General features: G+C 43.5%; 2 protein-coding genes across 4 annotated transcripts; both read right to left on the reverse strand.

Moving 5' to 3' along the window:
- Nucleotides 1-274: 274 nt before the first annotated feature.
- On the reverse strand, nucleotides 275-10645 carry LOC125008062 (cytoplasmic polyadenylation element-binding protein 4-like). Of its 3 annotated transcripts, none has more exons than XM_047585091.1 (12): nucleotides 10531-10645; nucleotides 8486-9602; nucleotides 8279-8377; nucleotides 7429-7519; nucleotides 6082-6132; nucleotides 5202-5225; nucleotides 4624-4800; nucleotides 4382-4471; nucleotides 4169-4287; nucleotides 3723-3837; nucleotides 3455-3636; nucleotides 275-3298 (listed from the first exon to the last, which is right to left on the reverse strand). In XM_047585091.1, exons 2-12 carry the CDS (start codon nucleotides 9545-9547, stop codon nucleotides 3071-3073), a joined length of 2238 nt encoding a protein of 745 aa, XP_047441047.1. In that variant the 5' UTR covers nucleotides 9548-9602; nucleotides 10531-10645; the 3' UTR covers nucleotides 275-3070. The 3 variants fall into 3 exon arrangements, with proteins under 3 accessions (XP_047441047.1, XP_047441046.1, XP_047441048.1); XM_047585090.1 differs by lacking the exon at nucleotides 10531-10645 and adding an exon at nucleotides 10121-10454; XM_047585092.1 differs by lacking the exons at nucleotides 5202-5225; nucleotides 10531-10645 and adding an exon at nucleotides 10121-10455.
- Nucleotides 10646-14387: 3742 nt separating this feature from the next.
- stc2a (stanniocalcin 2a) lies at nucleotides 14388-21017 on the reverse strand. The gene is made up of 4 exons (XM_047585919.1): nucleotides 20686-21017; nucleotides 18413-18555; nucleotides 17558-17769; nucleotides 14388-17416 (listed from the first exon to the last, which is right to left on the reverse strand). Exons 1-4 carry the CDS (start codon nucleotides 20822-20824, stop codon nucleotides 17053-17055), a joined length of 858 nt encoding a protein of 285 aa, XP_047441875.1. The 5' UTR covers nucleotides 20825-21017; the 3' UTR covers nucleotides 14388-17052.
- Between the last annotated feature and the right edge of the window lie 2114 nt (nucleotides 21018-23131).

Below are 23131 nucleotides of genomic sequence, written 5' to 3' on the forward strand. Positions count from 1 at the left end.
TTAAGCCTGATCCAAGTGTGTACGCGGCAGAAAGGTAAATGGAATCAACTTCTTTGGAGAGAAAAGGGCTCGGACAAAAGGCATGAGGTTTGGGTGAGCTAAAGAACTCTCAGTAAGGCCTGAAGTAAGCCTCGGCCTATAAATACCTCTGACCTGATTCGGCCCACCAGATGTGCTGAAAACCACCGTTGCAAAACAGTCGAATCAGGTGCATTACTCCCATTCACTAGAAAACCTTTGGTATGCAAATCAATGAGTTGGAGACGGGGAGGAATATTCTTCCTCACAGCTGTTTTATTCGTTCAACATCTCACATTACAAATACTTCAAATGTATGCATACAGTTACAAACAGTTGGCAGCAAATGAATATATGACATTAGATCTTTGTTTTACTTCAATACTACAAACCAACTATAAAAACTGACGTCTGTATTGTAGCGTAAATCAATCAGGAAGAAAATATAAAAATTGGAACTTACATATAAATGTGAAATGACTTAAAAAAAAATCAAAATCAGGTAAAAAAAAAAAAAAAAGTTAATAAATATAACCTTCCCAGCATTCAATTTAAAACTATTGAAATTTTTGCAATCAAGTAATACTAACAGACATAATCAATTTTCTTTTCATGTGAAAATATGGAGCACAATACAGCAATTAGAAAAACTAGACACGTCAACGAGTTTAACACATCACCCCAAAAAATATAACAAAAAAATCTGATCAAAATGATAGTTATACATTTGAATTGAAAATATAGCAAATGCTAAATACATTATCGACCTAGTATATACAATGTTTTCAATCACAGTAGCATGGTAGTAGCAAAATAAGTAAATAAGCACAAAACTAATGTTTAAAAATAAATTCAGGTATAAATTATTTTTTTTTTCTTTTTGCAGACATCAGCATGAACAATAGGAAACGAAAAACAAATGTGTAAATGACTGCATGTTTTACGTGGATTGAATGAGTTACACTGCGGAGAACTGTTTCTGGAAAGAATAAGTATTGCACATAATGGCTCAAAGTTAACTTGCAACATTAAATCACATTCAGGTTATGTCCCAAAGCATGCCACATCACAAAGGGGGTCAAGTGATCAAGTCTCCTCACCTATGTCCTACTGAGTGTCCTCTACATTACAAAACACATCCAAAGTGTTGTCACTGTGTAGATTGCATAAACATCACGTCTGTGTAAGGAAGGCAGACTCCATCATGTAAAGAGAGGCTACAAGAGAGGCGATCTCAAAGAGAAAAGAACGATAAAAAGGAAAAAGGAGATCTAGTGCATTACATTAGGTCCTGCATTATCACTAGCCATGTTATCTTGAATGCATGCCAAGAATAAGTAGAACTTACAGGCAGTCCCAGAAAGAGGATCTAAATATATTCAAACAGCTGATATCCACTCCGGTGATATAAGGGAAGATTTCACATTGACCAAAGCCAAAACATTTACCCTAATAATAATCTTAATGACTACACCTAGGAGCGAAATATCAGAGTATATTTTCAAGACTATCAAAATCAGTTTAGAAATGTCTTGTCATGCCTTAGGATCCTGTAATTATGTTTATTAGGACAGAAGAGAATCCGTATATGACTGGCTAACGAAAGCCATATTTTTTTGTCGTTTGTTTTTTTAAATTTTTTTATTATTATTTTATCTACAGAATCACACCAATGCACCAGACAATTTTCAGATTTACCAGCAATTAAATATATAAAAGCTAATTGAAAATTATATTAATATCATTCTTTTCTTTAAATTAAGTTTACCATAAATGCAGATCTCTTAGTAACAAAGGTACAAAATTATTTTTCACCAAGTGAAAAAAATGAGGTATTGCAAAAGGAGTTCTCCCATCTGTGAAAAATGTGCCTAAAATGACTATTGAAAAAAATATTTAGAAAAGTAGTGCATAATAAATGTATATATGTTCATGACAAAATAATCAGCTATAAAACACTGTACAAAAATCAGCAGGCCATGTATAAAATAATATCTTTATCTCTGTGACAGCAAATTCTAGCTACTACCATATCTAACCACAACACTTGTGATAGAAGCTCCAGTCATGGTAGAGCGTGCAGTGGTACACCATGAGGACAGCTCAGGGAGACTGGACTGTGCATTCCCATTAGTTTGTACTACATTAGTATGTTAGCTTCCAGTGCTAATATCCCTGACAATATAAAGTGAGTAAATACTACTGCCAATACCTGAGCCCTGAGGGCTGTGTCTTTATCTGCTGAAACCCACAAACCCAAACTCCAGCCTTTCCTCCGTCGCGTGACAAAGAGGACACGTTATCCTGAAAACCCTCAGATCAACGACTGTTTTTGATGATGCATTTAGGCCAATCTTTGGTTTGCCCTTTCTGGTTACAAAGTGTTGACTTTTGAACCGAGACCTAAAAACTCATGCCAACAATCTAAACACGTGTGCCAAACTGAGGGGAGATTTAGTTTTGTGACGTGGCCAGATGCTATACACTGAGCTGCTGGAAAATCCCAATCATTCGTCCATCTGAAACAGACTTCCTCCTCCGTTCAACCCAACCATTTGCACTCAACCTTTGGTAAATGGTACAGTTGGTCTCTAATCCTGCAAGCGAAAAAGTAAGAAAATGCACCCTTCTTAAACACAACTTCCATAGTTAGTATACTGATTTAGGTATGATGAACCTCACTTAAATTTTATGTTACTCTCGACAACAAATGTAAGCAGCTTTGCCAGCTAACACGAAAAGAAAGTACAGTCAAGTCAAAAAACACCTAAATCCAAATCTAATGCATCCATATGCTCATGCACACTTAAAGTCAAAACATAAATGGGATCTCACTCTTCTTAGCATTTACTTCTTTTAGAAGGCCCAATTAAAAAAAAAAGTAAAAATAAAAAATAAATTATTTTTTTTTTTTTAACTTAAAAGAAAAGTGCATTTATTTTCATATCGTAAGCCCACACCCCTTCCCTAACTAACCCCTTTCTTTCATTCCCTCCCCCCCCCAATCCTGCGGTGGCGGCGGCCCCCCCTCCCTCCCTCGCTCCCTCTCGTCTCAGTTCCAGCGGAAGGAGATGTGTCGCGGTCGGTCCCCTCCCTCCTTCACGAGCGGCTTGTGGAACTCGCGACCGGCTCGGGAGTGGATGGCTGCCCAACAGTACTCACAGTAGTACTGCAGACAGGTCACGTTGGCGCAGAAGAAAGGAGCGAACTTCCCCCCGCAGCGAGTGCCCTGGCACTCATCACACAGCTGGTCATCCAGGACATATGGCTTCACTTCCACCTGAGAGGAAATAAAATGGACGACGGGGAAGCTGTTAAAATGGAGGTTGAGGCAAAAATTCAACTGCTTGCGCCGTAGCGGCACGTTAGATAGAAATGAATATTTTATGTACATCCGCTCTCGGTTTTTTAGGATCTAAATATGGAGCCGACTCACCCGTTTATCAATCTCCCCGTGCTGCAGTTGAACAAATCGGGCACTAATGGCTGCAATGTAGCTTTGCTGATTGGAGAAGGCCACCCGCCCTGCCCCTTTTGGATACTTGAGCTCAGGGTCCGTGTCGATCCCGGCGTAACACACTCCCCCATAGAGACGGTCCATGATCATGGCAAGCTCGACTGGAACGGCAACACATATTTGACGTGATATCATCAGTCTGAGTCGTAGGAATGTAGCACATTTAAGAGTCACTGCGCGTACGTACCTGCACGCAGGGGACGAGGGACTCCCCCTACAAAGATGGTCTTCCTCGGGTCCAATGGCTGAGAGCCGTCCATTACGAAGTCACTGTCATTTAGGTTCCAGGGCCGGATCTGGACCTAGAAAAGAAATTTATTTCCTCTCAGTTAGTTGCACACATTTTATAATTAAAGTTTGCGGTTATGGACTATGGATTGACGCATATTCAGTTCGACTGCTACCACAGAATGTCATTAGTGGTGATGGGGGCTTTTTTTTACAAGAAGCCCGTGGTACGTCCGTAGGCGTAGTGCTGAACATTCAGGTCTGTCACCTTTGTGTAGTAGGTTGGTTGATACACGACAACAAAGCCCACTTGAGCGAGGCCTAATTTTAAACATTTCATTTCGGCATTGTAGTCATCGGCAACAAGCACGCACATTAGGCAGCAGAACAAACAGACGCACTCACAGGCTTGTCTTTGATGGTGGGGCTGGAGACACACAGGTAAAGCTTGCCATCCTCCTGAATGCAGGCATCAATCAGGGCCTGAACAGAGCTCTCGTCTTGAAACAGCAGGAATGCGTAACCTGGAAACGGTGGACATCCAGAACAATGAGCGTACAATAAAACAATTATAAACTCCAGCGCAATTTTAAACAACGTTAAACTGATCCGAGTCACCTTTTGGTGGAAAATAGGACTTGCTCTCTGCCTTGTGGGGCCAATCCACGAACAAATGGCCGAATCGACGGAAACTGGCAGTGATTTCATCTGAAAAGGGGAACATGGTAAGGAAAACGCTTTTCTCAAAATAGGAGATGTAGATACACGTCGCAATCGATTCTCAAATATTTGGTTAGACTTGGTCTACAAAAGCTAACGCTGGTGATGCATCCTCTGCAGCTCTGACAATTCGTCTTTACCTTCGTCTATGTCTGGAGGCAGCCCTCCAACAAACACCTTGCGAGAATATCGCTCCACGCGTTCACCATTCAGGTGGGGGAAACAGTGCGCGGACCCGAGGCCAGCAAGCCCCTGGTCACCCGACTCGTCTTCTCCAAAAGAGCGCTCGTCTTCCATGGGGAACAGAGACGAGTGGCCTAACGGAGAGAAAGATCTGGATCACAAACCTTATCTCACCACTGCCGAGATCAAAACGATCCTTTTTTTTTTTTTTTATAAAGGAACAGAGTATTTGACTGATTGCAAATTAATTAAATGATATCAAGAAACACAAAGAGAAGCCATGATAGTGATGTTTGATAGTTTAGTAGAAGCATTATCACTACAAGGTCTTGGGAGGTAAAACGTCTATTCCCTGCAGAGGAATGGTCTCAAACCTTCACAACATTTAGGGAAGAATAATCAGAGACACTGACAAAAATCAACAACAACAACAAATCAACAGACAAACACAGAGGCAAAACAAAGGGACCACATCAGGGGCCATTGCTGCTTTGCTTAATCAACACAGACACCAAGACACATTAACAAGCTTTACCTCGTCTTCTGCCATAACTTCTCGCTGCATGTAAGACAACACAAAACACTCTTGAATCGTCTTTCTTTTTTTAAAAAAAATGCACATGAGAAAAATATTATGTAAAACACTACGAGGGCTTGAAATTAATTTTCTGGGTCACTCACCAGCTAAAATGGCTGCAATATTTAAAGTGACAGTCACCCTAAAATTGCTCTGGTCAAAGTACTCAAAGTGTACTGATGCATCAGTTTAAATTTACCATAAAAATATGACAAATTGGTATTTATAACTTAATACATGGTATGTATTACAAAAAGAGGGAATTGAAAATAATCATCATATAATATGGCTTCATTAATCACTTAATTAAACAAACTAAAGGCTTCCTGCATTTTTTCCTAACATAAAACACTGAATCAATGCCTTTGAAGCTAAAAAGCTCATTATGCAGAAAAAACTAATTTGAATATGACTAAAAACATTAATTTCATGCATGCAGAACATTTGCTTTTAACAGCGTTCCTGTGATGTAATTTATTTGTACTTGTCTTCTAACATGTCGGAAAACAGCATAATTTTCCTCCTTGAAGAAGCCACCATTTTGAAAATTGACACTACCATAGAGGCAAACATGTTCATTTAGTTCATAACAACTAATTCTTTTTGCGCTTGCTAGCACATGTTAAATATCTGTCTGTTGATCTGTCACATCCAGACATTTTAGGTCAGTTGTTCACCCAAGCCCCATCAATACCTATTGGAACGGCAATGGGGGGTACTGGAACCTGACTTCCATTTTAAAACATCGCCACTTCCCCATCTCCATGAGATAGGCATTAATTTCAAGCCCTGACCTCGGCTACAGCAAAGCATATTTGTATGCATGTCATTTACATACCATTCATAGGTAGAGGCCCGTCGCCGCCCTGGTGAGAGAAGCTGTAGCGTCCTACAAAAACAGGAGAGGACTCAGTACACGATGCCATGCAAGGATTCCCGACTGGAGCAGTAATTATATCAATTCCCATTTCTCACATATAAATAGCAATCCAACCCTTAGCGACAGTGTTTTGGAATAGTTTGGGGTGACATATTCTGCTCTGTGTCTACAGGCAAAAGGAAATGACAGCACAAATGCGCAGGAATTAAGACGAAGAAGAATTTTGGCAGTGCCTCAAATGTAGTTGGTTGTAGGTTGTTAACATGTAAATTAAATGTACATCCCAGATGAATATCTTGTTTGCGAAATTACTGAAATAAGTACAGGAATGTATGTTAATTTGCTTGACAAATACGCAAATTATAAGTGGATTTTTGACTAAGTTGGAAATGCTAAATGGGAATGACTGTCTAAATGATGAATTTCAAGTCTCCAAAAAGAAGGTACATGCATCAGCTGGCCCAAATTAGCATGAGCAGAGCTAGCTGGTTCTTTTTAAAAACAGAGTGTACAGAATCTGAACTGGAATGTTTTATTGATGAGACTGCTGGTTTCGAGATCAAACAGTCTCCACTGGAAAAATGCTGCTGGTGATTCATTTCATGACTTCTGAAGAGTTGGACAAAAATATACTGTGATGTATGACTGGAATACAGCTAGTCTGAGCTGGTTTCCTTCATGTATGTAACGGCAACACGTCCATTGCATAAGAATTTCTACTAATAATAAAGCAATACTCAATTTATTTAAATCAAAATAATCAAAAATAGTCAGTTTATCTCTGTCCTGCCATGAATTGGCAGCATTTGGCACTTTCCATAATCACAGCTATGGTCACATTCTGGTCTGTACTATAAATTAACTGAGGTTCAATATCTATCTCAGCTCAATTTACAACTATATTTTAATATTTTCTACTTAAATATTCAAAAATGAAAAAAAAAAAGAAAAAAAAAACATCAGCAAACCAGCAAAATTGTGTCCATAGTGGTGTGCTTACCAAGATTCGGTTGTCATTACCATCCATACTGAACAACAAGGAAAGATACCTGGCCAACTTATCGCACAGAGTATATTCAAATTTAGTGAAACTCCTTAACATGTGGTTTTTGGTGGTGCCACTAGGATCAAAGTATATATACGTCATGTGTAAATGTATACACTAACCCAATTAGTAGCATTCATCTCAACACGATAGTCACCATTTTGAAACAACAGCCATGCATTTCTACTTGTTGTCATTTAGATGCACCCAGCTGTGAGAAAAAGTAGCCCTTCCTCACTATTGTTAGTGTGGGAACCAACCTTTTAAGGAATCCTGCTCAGCCCTCATAATGTCAATCAGGGAGTTCTCCAGAGAGTGCATGCTGAAACCATCAAAGGGCCGTGTTCTCTCCTGCTCAAAGACAGAGAGACAACAATTAGCTTCCTCACTTCCCACGTCATCATCTAAGGCAGCACAAGCTACGAGATCCCCGGCGTACTTGCTATGATTATACATAAAAAGAAAGCAGTCTAAACCTGTAGAGACGTTCAGCAGAAAGCTGTGTAAACATACAAAGGAAATTAGCATATCTTAGGATTCACTTTTCATTTCCTTGTAGCATCTGATAGGACCATATGCAAAAAAAACACATTATTCAATCTCTATTTTATAATAACTCCAATTAAAATCTTAATTTAGCAGTCAATGAGGAAATAAACTAGTGCAAAAACAGAAAATCTTTAACGTAAAACATGATACACATAACAAGTACGGGTGAGTACTGAGTATATAAACTGAGAGAGCATGCAAATGCTGCAGTCGAGCACAAGACTTCTCAAATCAGGACAAGAGGGAGGCCATGTGATCGCAGCAGATGAAAAGACTGCTTTAACCAAATGATCTAGATAAGACCTCAAACATAAGCACACACAATGAGTTTCAATTCATCCATTTAGTTGGTTGAACTGTCATGTATCCTGTTTTGCTCAATGGCCTATTTGTCGCATTTGATACAGATGAGTGTGTTTAACAGGATTAACATCATTTACAGATGTTTACACTTTTGTAACCCTGTTCTGGTCTATTGCTTTTTTTCATGAGATCTTACAAAAATTAACTTTTAGACATCTAGTATTCTCATTAGCCTACGTGTTGGTCCTGTATACCCACCTGGAAAGGATAAACGCTGTCATTACGGCTCATGGTGTCATCCACCCAACCCTTGTGACTGATACCAGAGCTATTTCTGGGGAACTTCTGTGAAGGAACCTGCAGAACAAATGGATAGGTTTCATACAAGTCTTCTAATCAAAACCGAGTGACATCAAAGATCAAAAGTAGTTAGTGTTTCAGACAAGTCAAAAAAGCTTCATCTACCTGGTTGTTGGGGAATGACTTCTTCAGGGGAGAGATTGAGTTCAGGCCCGTCATCCCTCCACCTACACCCCGCCGGTACTCGCGAACGCCCTGTGTGCCTCCCCAGCCGCCATAACCACCTGGGCTCCAAGAGGTGGATGTGGGAGTGGAGGGGCTCTGGTAGCTTCCCCAAGGTGAGGGGGGTTTGCTCTGGGCAGGGGCCAGGTGTGGCAGTTGGGTGAATGGTCCAGTGCGATGGGGATGCGGTGGAAAGGAGGGCTGTGGTGGATGGGGGCTAGCCGGGGAGCGTCGATGTTGCTGTGGCACCCCCTGACCATGGGGATGGTAGTGTTGGGGGTGAGGTGTGGGAGGGTGGTGCTGGGAGACTGGTCCAATCTGTGGGGAGAAACTACCCCCTGTGCCAAAGCCAGGGCCGGCATGGTGGGAGAAGTTCTGGAACAGTAGGGGGGGTCCGTTGGCATTGGAGCCTGTAGGACCAAAGAAACCACCAACGTCTTCGCCGACCACTGGAGACTGGGTGGATGGGACTGCGGGGGACCAGTTGTTGAAACTGGTAAGCGAAGATGAGGAGGAGGTGGACTGTGCACAGCTAGTACCCATTCCCAGGCTATCCTGGTAGTCAAAGCCACTTAGAACCGGGGACTCCATCCTCAACTTTTCTTTTCCACTACTGCTTTCCAAAGAGCCCTTCTCCAATGGGCTATCTTCAGGAAGAGCTCCCTCGAGCTCTCCTAGGCCTCCTCCAGCTTCTTGCTGGCCTGGAGACAGGGCCTGGGGCTGGGCCTGGACCTGAGACTTCTCCTGCATGTCCTGCAGGTCCAAGGTCTTGGACTTGTCTGACTCCAGAATCTCATCTTGCATGTTACTGTGCTGGGCTACGGCGGGGAACAGCCAAGCGCTGCCCCCATTGGTGGAGCAGGTGTTGTTTACGAAGGAAGGGGGGCTGGGGGGGTTGGAGGGGTGGTGAGGGTGCTGGGGTTGAAGGTGAGGAGGGATCCTAACGGGGAAAGCAGATTTGTTACCACTGCCGTTCTTCACCAGAACTCCAAAGTAGTCCCCCATTTAGGACACCCAGTAAATCTTCAGCTCACTTTAGGTTTTCGCCTTCTTCTTTATCCTAAAATGAAGTTTGAGAGGGAGACAGGAAAGGAGGAGAAAGGGGTGAGGGTGGAAAAAAAACGCATATGGCTTTTACACCTCAAGTTGATTGAGAGAATAAAGAATGAGAATAAAGGGGAAAAAACGCACACACACACACGCCTAGCCAAACGCAATGAGTGTGCTTGGGCTGCACCCTGCCTGGTCTTGTGATGCAATCAATGAGATTAAATCATTGACTCGCTTGGCCATGGGAGGCCTGGGTGAAATGTAACACTACGGCAGGCAGACAACCATGGAAAACACCCAGCCTAACCGGCGCAGGCAGCAAACAGCCGGAGCTGATGAAGATGACGTCTCTCCAAAGGTCGTTACGCAGCTAGCAGCAAAGCTAACAGCTGCTCGGCCACCTTCCATGTGCCCCATTAATCATGCAGATCCCAGCAGCCAATTGTAACGTAAAAGGTTGGCAATTTCTGTACAAACGCGAGCGTATACATGTCAAGCTCCGCGGTGGGCTCCAGCATGTACACCTACCGAATAATCTCCCTTTTCCAGCAATGACCTCCTCACACGCAACCATTTAAATACAGGAAAATGTTGATGACGTCTCCTGTCTGTTCTGAATCTAGGGTAGTTCCCTTCACCGAGCCGCTAGGCTAGGATAATAGCCGCAGAGCCGCTGTGGCATATTTGCACACGACGTATTTTCGCTAACGCACACGACGTCCTTGTAAACGGCACAATTGTCCACGACATGTCAAGTTAGAAATGGTGTGTGGCTCTTTAAACGACCTCGTACGTTTCATGTCCTGTACGTTCAATGTCACACAGCGTACCAAATCCTTGTCATCATTTTTTACATCTCGAAATAACCTTAATGCAATCCCAGCTACCCTGACCTATCACGAAACGCGTGCGTTCGGTTTTATGTCGTGCATATCTACCTTCAGTTCGGCGTCATGACCTTATCGTTTAGATGTTGCCATATTTTAGCGTTTTTCCTTTATCTGCATTTCCTAGGCAGCCGGCGTAAATGGTCTCTTCTCTCTTCTAGATGACAGCTGGGCCAGTCGGGAGACACTTCCGTCTACAAGCCCCGCCCCAACCGCTTGCCACCAGCCAATGGGTGACAGGATTTCCCTCTGGCGCCACGCCCACTTAAACTCTAATCTCTTATAGGATTGGATAATTGCTGCTGGTGCACGCCCACATCACCCCTTCTCAATGAATGGCAGATGCACCCAAGACGTTCTCCTCCCAAATAAGGATGTCTTTAAATCAATGGGAGGAGTAGTTGTTGTAAGGAAAATATATTAGCAAGCCAAAGAATTGTCTGCCGTTCCCCTTTTTTTTACTTTGAAATTTTACAGTCTGTGGGTTGTGTTTGAAACAGCCTGCCTCAAATGCAGATGAGTTGATTTGGCTAAGCAGTTTATTTTTTCATGCAACTCAGCCATTGGGGCTAGCAAGTGTTCATCCCTGGTGTATGAGACATGCCCTGAAAAGCGTGTATTTTACTAGCATAGGCAGAAAGATGGATTTGTTGGGCAGCTATAACCTGAATCTGCAGCAATGTACTGCATAGCAATCTCATTAAAATAAGCTGATGCTATTTTCAGAACATAATCGAGCTTGAGAGCTTGATTAATTTCACTTTGGCCAGATCTGTGCTGTGCTCTGATTATACCATCATATCATATCTGACATCTTTATACAGCGGCCCCCGCCGTTTGTCTATCTGCATCCCAAATGTCACAGAGCTATTTATTTCGCTTTACCGAGGCTATTTCATTAACACGTTTAAAACAATCCACTGGGAGTTGATCCTATTTAAAGGACGTACCCCCGCTGAATGCAGCATACGTTACTGAAATGCTAGTGGAAATGGCTCGTGTTTAAAGTGACTCGAGCGGAGGACAACAAGGAATGTTTCTCTGAGGCACATGAGCAGCAGCTTAGCAACCGCACTAGCACTGACTGCCTTATCAAGGGAAGGAGGTTCAAAGTAAGCTCAAATAAAATATCTTTATGACTGTATAATTAAGGACGCTAGCTGCATGATGTTTTTCTTTAAAAAGAAATTGGCCTAAACAAATAAAAGCACCCTTACTGGTTTTTAAAATGTAGGCTATTTAAATAAAGCAGAAGTGGCTTAGAAGCTGCACACAGTTTCACTTACTATCCACCCTAGTCTTTAGAGTATTATTTGCTCCTTGCTTGTTGAGTTAGTCTTGTTAACACAGTGTTCCAGTCCCCCAAGGCAGACCCACCCTTCATTTGTATCCTGTATCAGCGGTCGCTCACTCCACCCCACCCCGCTCCCATGTGCTGCAGGGCCTGTTGGGGTGGTTTAACAACACAACGGTGCGTCTCGAGCTACTGGTTCTTTGTGGAAAAATAAGAGACGACCGGCCCAGGTGTTAATAGTTTAAAGTTCTGTTTGAGCATCTACCAGCAACTAACCGAGGAAGCTATTGTACGGGTGTATTTGTGTATTTGAATGTATGTTCCCCCCCCTCCGTGCTGACAAGAACTGGAGCTGACAAGAACGCGAGCACACAGCGTTCCATGAGAGCAACACACTCTGTATTCTCCAGTGAAAACAAGCTGCGCTGCAGAGTTCCACTCATGTGTGCTGCTTAGTAGGTAGACGTGACAATCCAGTACACATCATATACAATTTGTGGTAATTTAGGTAAATATAAAACACGCGTCTTTTCAACGCCAAATAGACGACATAAGTGGGGTGCGCGCGTTCGCCCCAAGTGGTTCTTAAATGATTCATCCTTGAAACTTATAGACACGCAGTCATTTATTCATTAGTTCACACTGCAGCACAAGGCAGACGTTCACAAAGCTCCTGGGGCCAACTATCTCAGGTTTCTCAGCTCAGAGGCAGAGCCTCTCTCTACCTCCTCTCGGAAGAGATATTGGTAACCTCCGCGCTGACAGAGCTCCGTTGCCATACCAACCATGCAAGCTGGGAGATCACTGGTTCAGCCAGTAGCCCGTTGTTTGGCCAGGAGGTCATCCATCTCTGACTCAAGGTATTGTTGTAAAAAGCAGAGGGTGACACAGCATAATTTCTCCCACACATTGTAATCCCACTGAGAGTGTATCACACCACACTGCAGCCTTGCTTATTGGCCGCTTGACTAGCAGAGTGAAGACAATGTCAGCAAACGGTTTGGACAGAAATACTCTAGACGCTATTTAATGTATGCAGTAAAAGACATGCATACAAAAGTTGGGAGCACATACACGATAATATGGTTAAATATAAACATAAATTATGCCCAAAAGCAGTGCCAATTAATTGTAACTTGAGCTTTAATCATAAAGATGAATTTATTTTGCTGTTCAGTGTCTTTCATCTTGAGACCGAATCTTTGCAGTGCATCACATGCATAATTAGATAGAATTAGATTTAGGGTTTAGTCCAGTGTTTCACTACCACATACGTCGGAGAATCATAAAAGGCACACTTCAAAAAGAGAACGATGAAACTGAAAGCAAAGGAGACACTGTTACCTTGACCCGTAGCATATTTACAGGGTGTGTGTTTCAAATGCGGATGTGGATTACAGATGAGCAAATGCAAGGATTTCATTTTAATGTGAAACTGCATTAGTTTACCTTTTATTCTTACTTAGTCTTTACCTTTTTAACACAGTAACTGGGGCTGTTTCTCGTGCTGCACTTGGACTTTGTGGCAGATACTGTGTACAATGAGAATAAACACATCTATTTAGTTATCACAATAAAAACTGTATTTTTTCGTAACGCAGTTGGATATTCCTTTGACACTAGGCTAAAAGAAGTCTCGAGCACCAACTGGGATGGGTTTAACAAACTCTGCCATAAAGAGAAGGCATTACACAACCGTTAACGTCGTTGAGTAAACTGACTGTGAGAAACTGCTGCAGTGCTGCATCTGTTGTTCCCTATTAAACTGACAGGAGCTGTAGTGTTTCGTTTGCTTCCTTTAAGCCTGCAAATAAACGAGACAGTCTGGGAGCGGACACACTTTAAACTCGCACTCTAAATCAAAATCCGAACCATGTATTACCCCGCCTTTGCTCAAATCGGTAAGTGTTTGTTGCTTCCATCTAGGAACTTTACTGGCCTGCTGTTAAAACTTGCACCTGCCTCCTACCATCTGCTTCCGTGTCAAAAAGCGAGGAGATGTCGCCACCCGGTGGCTGTTGAGCATCGCTACACGCCCTGAGATGAATTGTTGACTCTGTGACACAGTCCCCCCTGAGCTACAGAGGTGCTGATATTACAGAAGCTGTATGGTATGTTATGACATTGCGTGTAGTCGTCCGTCTTTCCTGTCACACTGCAGACACGCTGAAAAAAACAGAGGGTAGGATTTGTGTAACAGTCCTCCTTATATGGCCTGCGAGTGCACCTCGGTATACTTAGCTTGACTGTAGAATGACTTTGCGCCCCAGACAACAGTTGGATGGCTACCTTTCAAATTAGAGCTCTGTCTAAATGTTTGGTGAGGCAATGTACACTGTTGGGACAACTCATAAAAACTGACACCCAAACCCCACTCCCTGCATTGCACACAATCCAGAGCTGCTGACGTAAATGTTTAGGCCTTTCAATGGGGAGGATATTTCCAGTCCTTGAAACTTTAAACTCAGCCCGTATTTCACTGTCAGAAAGGAGGCTGCAAGTCAAACGAGAATGGGGTGTCTTTTGACCCGTGCGTACACCTGAGACGTCAACGTCTCCTCCGCTAACCCGCTTCGGACTATCTGGAAAGACACACACGCACACGTGTAGAAAATACAGACAAAAAATATTTTAATGATAAGAAGATACATCTGACTTCAGGAGTCCAAAGACATGTATAGGGTCATATTCCCGGTGTCTTACAAGTGAGTTACAAACTTCTAGAAGATGTCCTGTGTTTTGAAGCCGTGAAAGCATAGTCCTTGTGCTCGACAGAGGAAAACGAGTGACCCGGTGATGGAGCACGGACAATTCAGGAAACATGGTTAGCTTTATTTTCCTCTGAACACATACAGAAAAGCCATTCAAGCCACTATATTGTTACAAAAAAAAAAAAAGCCACATCAAAGCTAATGACAGAGAGCTGAACAGATTGTCACTTTACACACATACAGTACATTCTCATTAGGATTAGCTTATGTCTTGTGCTGGGATTTCACAGGAATCCCAACTTCCACAACAGAATAAAAGAAAGAAAAGCCTCACATATAATCTCTAAATTACTCGGAGGGAAAACTTTACTTTAGGCATATCAGGGAAAAAATAAAAGCTAAGTGAAAACATCTTAAGTGAGCCACAAAATCTGTGCATGTTTTCTAGTTTGTTTTTTTTGTTGTTTTTTTTTTTAAACCGAGCACTCCTCAGCATGTGCTGCAATGTGCTCGCAAACTGCACTTCCACAACTGAAGCATGTGACTGGCCTGAAATGGTCAAGAGCCTGTGTCTGTGACCTAAAGGAGGAAAAGAAGAAGAGTGCGAGGAGAAGTAAAGTCTGAGTGAATCATCACATTAAAAAAGACGAAAAAAACACACGTTGAGCACGTCTCTCTCCTTCGCGCTCCGCTCCTCTCTGCCTCCTTGTGTTGCAGGCTCTTGGCGGTGGCCCAGAGGAATTCTCTGGTGGCCTCGGTAAATATAACATTTAGAATAACAGCGCCAGAGCCCCCGTGTGTGGACTTAACCCAGTTCCTGGGTCCTCGCTGTGTTGCCTGCGGCCTTAACGGGCAGAATAACAGGCCTTCATGTCCGACCCAGGTACGGGACCAGAAAGGAGGAATGAGGGCTAATTTAGAGAGGCCAGAGATCTGGACGGGTTTCTATCGAGCCTCTCTCCTTCCCGCTGGGACACCAGAGAAAAGTAGCAAGGCTCGACTACAGAAGGGGCTCAATCTGGTCCTAAGGAGCACGTGGGGATGCAGGGACTAGGTGCTGTCGTTTGTAAGGAAAACCAGGGTTGGCCATATGAAATAGCCTCTGATTAGAGTATGACTACTCTGGCAGCGTGGTCTTATTTCTCAAGCTGCAACACAAACAGACAGTCATCCAAAGTGCAAAATCTAAGACTTTTGTGGCTCAACACCATTGCAAAATATAGCTCAACATTAAATCTCGTCATGACACAGTGTCATCCATTCACTTAAATCACAGACAAGCGGTCGCTGTGGACATTAACATGTTTAGGCACCTCGATGTTTTTGTGATCTCTACATCCTCTCTTTGCTGCGCTTCACTCGCACCTGACACCTAAATGGGAAACCAGCTCACTGAGCACACCTTTGATAGTTCTGTCACTAGTTGCTACGAGTCGAGCTGTGTCTCCTGAAACTACACACACACACGACATCGATCTGCAGCGTCCCTTAAGACACAGTTTCCGAAAGCTCCGTTAGCGATGAATGAGAGTGACGTGACACATATTTAAGAGTTAAAAATAAGACACGTATCAGAGAATAAGAAATATTTCTGAAACAGTCCACGAAACTGCGTCTCCTGTGTTAGTTCTCACTGGATGACATCAAAGATCAGTCTTGGCTCTGTTATTTCTAACTTTGCAAGAGACTTGTCGACGCGTACGAGTGTGAATAACTGTTCATATTCATAGTATTACATTAGCATCCTTTTTAGAGTGGACTTTCACTTTAAGAATGCACAAGTTTGTTGGCTTTATGGCCATCATGCACTACAATTCATATGTGCCAGAACTGGACTTATAACCTGTACAATTTGTATTTAATCATCAAGTATCTATAGTTATAATACATATTCCCACTTTGAAACAACAAACCGTGTATGTTACATATCTACAGACCAATGTGTGATGGGTGCAATACTGCAAAGAGAGCGACGGACAGCACACCATATACTATGCCATCTATCAGTACTGCATATTGTAACTATATTTATACATGTTTATATAAATATAGATAAGTATATTTCTATGTACATTTTGATATTTCAACATTGCATAAAGAATAAAATAAATAATACAAATATAATCAAATCTTACAGTCAGTATGATTTGAGAAATGCTATATTAGAGCCAAGATAGTCCTAACAGTTGAAATAATCATGATAATAACAATTGTTATTCAATTTAAAAAAATAAAATAAAATTGTGGCCTACAGTCTGGCTTAAGCTACACCACAATTACCCTGCAAGTTTACCATGTGGGACTGCTGGAATGACTGGAGAGGGTGGAATAAGGATAGGAAAGGTCGGGGCTTGTTTCCTTCTGCTCGGTCTGTCCGTCTGTCTGTCTGTCTGTCTGGGAATTTGTCTATGTCTGGAGAAGTCTGTGTGTGTGTGTGTGTGTGTGTGTGTGTGTTTCTGTATGTGTGTGTGTGTGTGTGTGTGTGTGTGTCAGGAGGTGTAAATAAGTCTGAAAGTGTGGCTTTTAAATTGTGTAAAGAGTCAAAGGTCGGTACGGTCTCCTGAGATTTCACCTCCGGATGTCGGTGGCCTTGGGGTCTTCCTGCTCGGCCACCACTGCGGCCTCGGGATTATGGCGGCGGGGCCCCTGGTTGCGGTTGCGTGGGTGAGAGTTGAGCCCTCCCTTACCAGCTTTGTCCTTGTCGCCTTGCCGCGGGGGGCGAGGATGCTCCGGTTCGGGGTGGGAGGGCAAGGGGTGGCGGTGGTGTTCGACGGCGGTGCTGGCGGGAGACGGGGCGAGGGAGGAGCAGAGGCTCAAGCTGTCGCACAGGGCCCCCCAGTTCTGCTCGCACTGTAGCCGAACGCTCCGAGTCAGGGCGTCCTTCACTTCCTCCCCGCAGCTTAGGAGAATATTCACCAGCTCCACGTACGGACTGGGCAGAGAGAGGCGGACGGTTCACACAAACCCAGTGATTTATTGTACGTTTACATCGGCGCCAAGAAGAATGGGGCCGCACTATTACAATAAGAACTAGAAAACGCATGTGTAAACATGGTCTAGACCAGTCACCTACCCTTTAGGGAATAGATCCTGGAAATGGATCATCTCCACCATGACGGCCACATTCTCCTTAGCGGCAGAGCACAGGTTGTGTTTGATGTAGCACTCTCTCTGGAGCTGGAACACCATCTCCTTAATGGACACGCACTTCCTGCTGATGCAGCTGAACTTGTGCCGTAGACCATGTGCCATACATTTCAGAGCATCCTTGATGAAGGACTTCCCCTGAGTAAACACAGAGACATAGTTCCTTGAAGTCCCAGGGATTAAGACATCTGAGACAGCTAAAGAAGATATTTTAGATGCATCTGAAGCTTTCTACCACGTCTTTCACTTACTTGTTTTGGTACTCTTTAGATGCCATGCACCCATTTAAGCAGGTTGTGTTATACACAGTAGATGTATATCTCTTCATTCTTCCTTCCCCCATTCTTTTGAGGAATAGGGAAAGGAAATTCTACATGAATTGTCAGATTGTGCCAATCTTCTGGTGAAAAGTTTTGGTTGCCAAAGATGTAAGTTCCTCATATGTGACTCTACAGACATATTAACACCCCAGCAAAGCCTGGCTTGGCAGAGCCTCAACCTCCGCTATGTATGAAAAGGGAGCTAACTGGGCTCCTTGCCAGCTGGCTCCCAACCCTTGGTCCTAATTGTACACACATCAGTCCGCTGAGAGGCAAGTCAACTACCCAAGAAAGGAAAAGAGATCATTAGATAAGTGTATGTCTGATTGCACTTAAAATATGCAGAAAGTATGCAGAGAAAGGACGAGTGTGGAGCAGCGGACCGAAGGAAAATGATCTGTTCTGGTTATATCTTCTTTTTTTTTTTTTTTTTTTTGCAAAGAGACAAACTAGTTTAGTACCTGAGAGTCAAATTTGCCAGCGTTGTGCAGGAACGTCATGCAGATTTCCTGTAGCCCTCGTATCTCGCAGGAGTTATTCTCAAAGCACTCAAACACGCCACAGCCGACATCCCCTGCACTCACCAGGCAGTGCTGGATCTCAGCTGGAAATAGAGAACAGGTTAGGGGAGGGACCTTATCATCCGTTCACAGCATAGAGACAGCGCACACAGATTGTCACAGGCACGTTGGCAGTGAAGACCCTACGGCTTGAAGGCGCAACTTCACTTCAGCACAGATTGCTGCCGTGAGTCGCGAAGCTGATGTGGCGTGTAACTATTTCCACAGATGCGGGCGGCCATTCGTGTGCTCATGACCTAGAGTCAAAGAGAAAACAAGGATGCAGAGGGAGAGAGGGGGTGTGGGAGGTGGGAGGTGGGAGGTGGGGAGAAGTCTAATTTCCCAAGCTGAAGGGCTCCTGCAGAGGAACACTTGGTGACAGATATTACTGTGTCATTCTGCACCACAATCCATCTGCACTGCCTAGCATTAAGATGGGATGCTGCATTGCAGATACAGGCTTTAACGACTTGTGGAGGAAACACAAATGCGGTCTCTTCAGTCAGTGTCTGTTCGCTAAATGTGCATCAACAAGTCTTTCATTATTGCAAGGGACTGACCCTGCATACAGAAAAGGCAATAGTAGGGCTAATTCATGAGGGGTGCAACGGCAGCAATGCAGGGGGGAAAACAAACTTGCGAAATATTGGAGTGCACATCACGTGAATGCATAATATCAGCTTGTCAAATCAGCACTGGCTCTCAAGTACCTCTTTCTTTTTAGTGTGGCTCTGTAGTTGTACCAAATACAGACATACGACATTTAATTAATGACATAAATCACGTAAAGCAAGCGAGACCTGTTTTTTAAGTATACTATATTGTTCTCTGAGCATATATTGTGTCAACCTGCCACTGCTGCTTACCCTATGTGACGTCCACTGGTGACGGTTTAATTTGAAGTTAATGCACTGCATAGCAGGTCTGATTGGGAGCCAGGGGAGGCATATATTTAAGTTTCAGTTTGTCCTCAAAAAACCCAACTGTTGACCTAAGTAAAACATAGCTGGACGCGTGATTTGTCCGGGAGTTGATAACCGAGGGGCGTGAGAACATTTTTGTCACGCTCCGAATTGCGCACCAGTTGCGTAAAGGAGACTCGGTCTCGAACCACAGCAAATAAAGGATTAAATGTGACTTATTAGAAATCACGCTTGTCAACAAAGAAGCTCTGTTTTGGGAAGGGAGGGGGGTTGCAGTAAGTAGAAGGGGGAAGGGGGAAGAGATTCTACGGGGTACGTGGGCATCGAGTTGAACTTTAGTGCGCAGGAAAAGTGAGCCGCTGTCAGCAGTGCTTGGCGTGTTTTGGCATCACGGGAATGTGCTTGGATCGTACGAGCTCGGCCGCAACGTGCATTGAATTACACAGCAGTGACACCAGGGTCTCCGCTGCGAAAACCGCACCGGAGTTTGTCCCCATTTTTTTTTTTTTTTTTTCGGCGTGTAGGAAAGATAACATTAATTATTTTGTCACAGGTTCACATGGTCGCCGGCAAGCCACGCTGTCTACGAATCATGCCGACATAAACGTCCAGTTTCAGTCAAAAGCGCAGTAGTTCAATGTGGTCTGAATACTCCGTGTCAACTAGGCGACACGCTCTTGTCTTTTTTTAATGTTAATTAAGCACTATTGCCTCAAAGAATTGGCTCAGTAAAACTCCAGCTCGCCTTCAGCGCACACCACCCTCCACACTTCTTCGCTCATTGCTGCTCCACTAACCTCCTTGAACACATCACCCAGTGTTCATTTCTAGGGACACCCCGCACGGCTCATGCAAACCCCAGATTTAATTCAGATTATCACCGAAACACTTACCTATAACGCGCGCACACGCGTTCGCCAGCGCGCGCGCACACCTAGATGTGCAGCCGTATACATTACCTATTACCTTGTGCCGTTCTATTAATAGTTTACTAACATATTGAATTACTGTCTGAGAGTATTTACAAAATATCGCCTTTCTGAATGCAGATCGAAAGGCGTCAGTTATGCGAAATGGTTTAAGTTAAAAAACAAAAAAAACACAGACAAACAGAGGATTTGAGAAAATCGCCAGGAAGAGTCTCTTGCACGCTATAATTTGCAGCCACAGAAACACGTGTCCGGACAAACCCCACGTAGCACCAACCAAGAATCCTCTCATTCTTCATCTCTTCTGACCCTTGTTTCTTACCTGTATTCTGCAGGGACAGACGTCCTTTCTGGCTCGCAGGCTTCTCCGGAGGACTGTCGTGAATGTCCGTATTATCCGATCCCACTGCTTGCTCCAGCGCTGAAAAAACCAGCAGCACCACGGCCAGTTTCACCAACATTGCGTCCCCGACAGTGCGCCTCTATTCCCTCCAAAGATCCGGCGGTGCGAGTGTGTGTGTGTGTGTGTGTGAGGGTTCACCTTGGATCAGTGATCAGCGCAGCTGCGGCTTGGTGTCTTACGGGGCAGCTGTGGGACTGAATGCATGAGCTGAAAGGGATGCTGCCTATATTTCTCTGAGCCCCGGGTGTCAATTTGGATGAAGGAGTTAAGCAGGTGTTGTCGGTCGGGGCTTCACGACCAATCAGAGACGCAGAAATCCACGTCCAAGGTTTTAGGGGAGTGTCTAGTGAAAGTCCCCCTTTTGCCATAAAACTGGCCCTCGAAAGCAATATTCACGAGTAAGTCGACTGTGACAGGGGATGAAGCAGGGATTCACAAACCCAATCTGCAAAAGTTAATAATATGATATCCAATAAAACCCTCCAATACCCCATCTACTCACAAAACATTTCACCAGATCATATCATTTGTATATATTGCAAGATAAAGTGCAATACTTGGTGGTTTTAACAGTTGCAGTAATATCATTTCGACAGAAATGCTGCTTTAACTATGAAACCGGAGCACCTCTTTAGGATACAAGGCTACATGTGAGATCAGTGGGGGATTTACAAATCCAAGCTTGCCTGATAAAACTTGGTGAACGAAAGTGTATCATGTGCAAGTACTCTACACAAAATCTCCAAGTTAGTGTGTGTGCAACCTCTGAATGCATCACTGCAAGGCAGCAATTACATTAGAGCATCCACAAAGTGAGTGCAAAAATTTGCGACGACATAAACATTAACTTAAAGTGCTAAACATACCATATAATCTTGAAAAAAGGTCTTATAATGATAAATATATAATAATCTATCGATGTTGCGCTTACATCAATTTCATCCCATAATAACAGTTTAGAAACAATTTGAAGCGCCTATAAATAGGGTGCCTTTAACTAAGTTTTTATGGGGAAGTAATTATGAAGAAGTCTGTTGCACAATGCCCAGTTTAGTCTGTGACAATGAGGTCTGCTAACCACTACTACAGGGAGTGATCTAAGAATAGAGGACAAACATTGGCAGGGCCGCACGTTTGGAGACGTTAGAGGAATCTTTTTCAAGAGCAACACTTGAGGATGCCATGTGGAAGGACTGCGAGCGGACCGGGCCTGCAGAGGGAACATAAAATCTCTGTCTTCTAAATGTTTCCAATGACCTAATGGTGTTACTGTATTTCAGGTAAAGGTCTCTATAGGAGGCAGTGGCAAGATGCAAGCCACGGCGTCGCTCGTCACGGCAAATGGATTAACTGTGGACAGTTAATGACCGTCAGGGTGCAGGCTGGGGAACTGCACTTAGGCCTCGAGCCTCCAGAGGGCCCACTGATACTTATTGATTCTCCTCTTTCTTAATTGCAACATGGCACTAGAGCAGCTTCACCATAACCTCACCATAATGACTCCAAACGTCACCGCCTAACCTGCATGTCTTTGGCTTGTGCGAGCACCTCAAGGAAACCCAGTCTGACAACTCCCAAAACCACAGCTGGTGGTTTACTGTTAAAACTCTCAGGTGTGACACAAACGTCGACCTCCGTCACTTTGCAAGAGAATAACGAGGAGCACGGAGGTGGTTTAGTGTCTGCCTGTGATGAACTGGGGGGCTAAGAACCCATACCCCAAGACAAATACATTACGCCACTGCTCAGGAACCCCATAAACGAACATGGGGAAACGATTGGTGGTTGTGCGTGTGTTTGAAAGACAGAGACAGACAAACAGGCATCTGAATGCGGCCGCCCGAATTTCATAGATCTGTGACTCTGAAATCTGTTTGTCATAACATTTCATTTATTTTTCTAAAATCCTTTTCATGGGAAGCTCTGGCTCTGTCTGCTGGAAAAACTTAGAAAACCTAGGCTATATTTAGACCATCAATGAAATTAGCCTAGAGCGGGAATTGGACTCCTGCTCTGACCTAACCAAAATGATGATCACTTATCGCTCTAAATATATAGATAATTATTATCTCGAGACTGCAGTATCTATTGTTTTAATTGAGGTTTGTAGTCAGCAGAATGAGTTTCAGGAGAAAATGGGAGGTATTCTGGCCAGGAGATGGTGCAGCACAGAAAACCTCAACATTTCAATATTCTCATTATATTCTTATGGTGGATGTGGTGATCTATTTCTTTTTTTTTCTGCTATGAATTTACGATCATCTAGTCACGCTTTGTCTTCTATGCTTATGATAAGAAATGAATATATGAATCTTCTGAAAGGAGCGATTTCGGTGAGCCAAAAGTGTGGTGTAGTTCACTCCAA

The sequence above is a fragment of the Mugil cephalus genome, chromosome 5 (assembly GCF_022458985.1).
Source record: "Mugil cephalus isolate CIBA_MC_2020 chromosome 5, CIBA_Mcephalus_1.1, whole genome shotgun sequence".
NCBI lineage: Eukaryota > Metazoa > Chordata > Actinopteri > Mugiliformes > Mugilidae > Mugil > Mugil cephalus.

Coding starts and splice junctions, on each gene's coding strand:
- LOC125008062 (XM_047585091.1), bottom strand. CDS start 9,547: ATGGGGGACTACTTTGGAGTTCTGGTGAAGAACGGCAGTGGTAACAAA. Junction 5,226..6,081: donor CGGGCCTCTACCTATGAATG/GTATGTAAATGA, acceptor TCTTACATGCAG/CGAGAAGTTATGGCAGAAGA. Junction 4,288..4,381: donor GTCCTATTTTCCACCAAAAG/GTGACTCGGATC, acceptor CACCGTTTCCAG/GTTACGCATTCCTGCTGTTT.
- stc2a (XM_047585919.1), bottom strand. CDS start 20,824: ATGTTGGTGAAACTGGCCGTGGTGCTGCTGGTTTTTTCAGCGCTGGAG. Junction 18,556..20,685: donor TCTGTCCCTGCAGAATACAG/GTAAGAAACAAG, acceptor CTCTATTTCCAG/CTGAGATCCAGCACTGCCTG. Junction 17,417..17,557: donor CAGGATCTATTCCCTAAAGG/GTAGGTGACTGG, acceptor CTCTCTGCCCAG/TCCGTACGTGGAGCTGGTGA.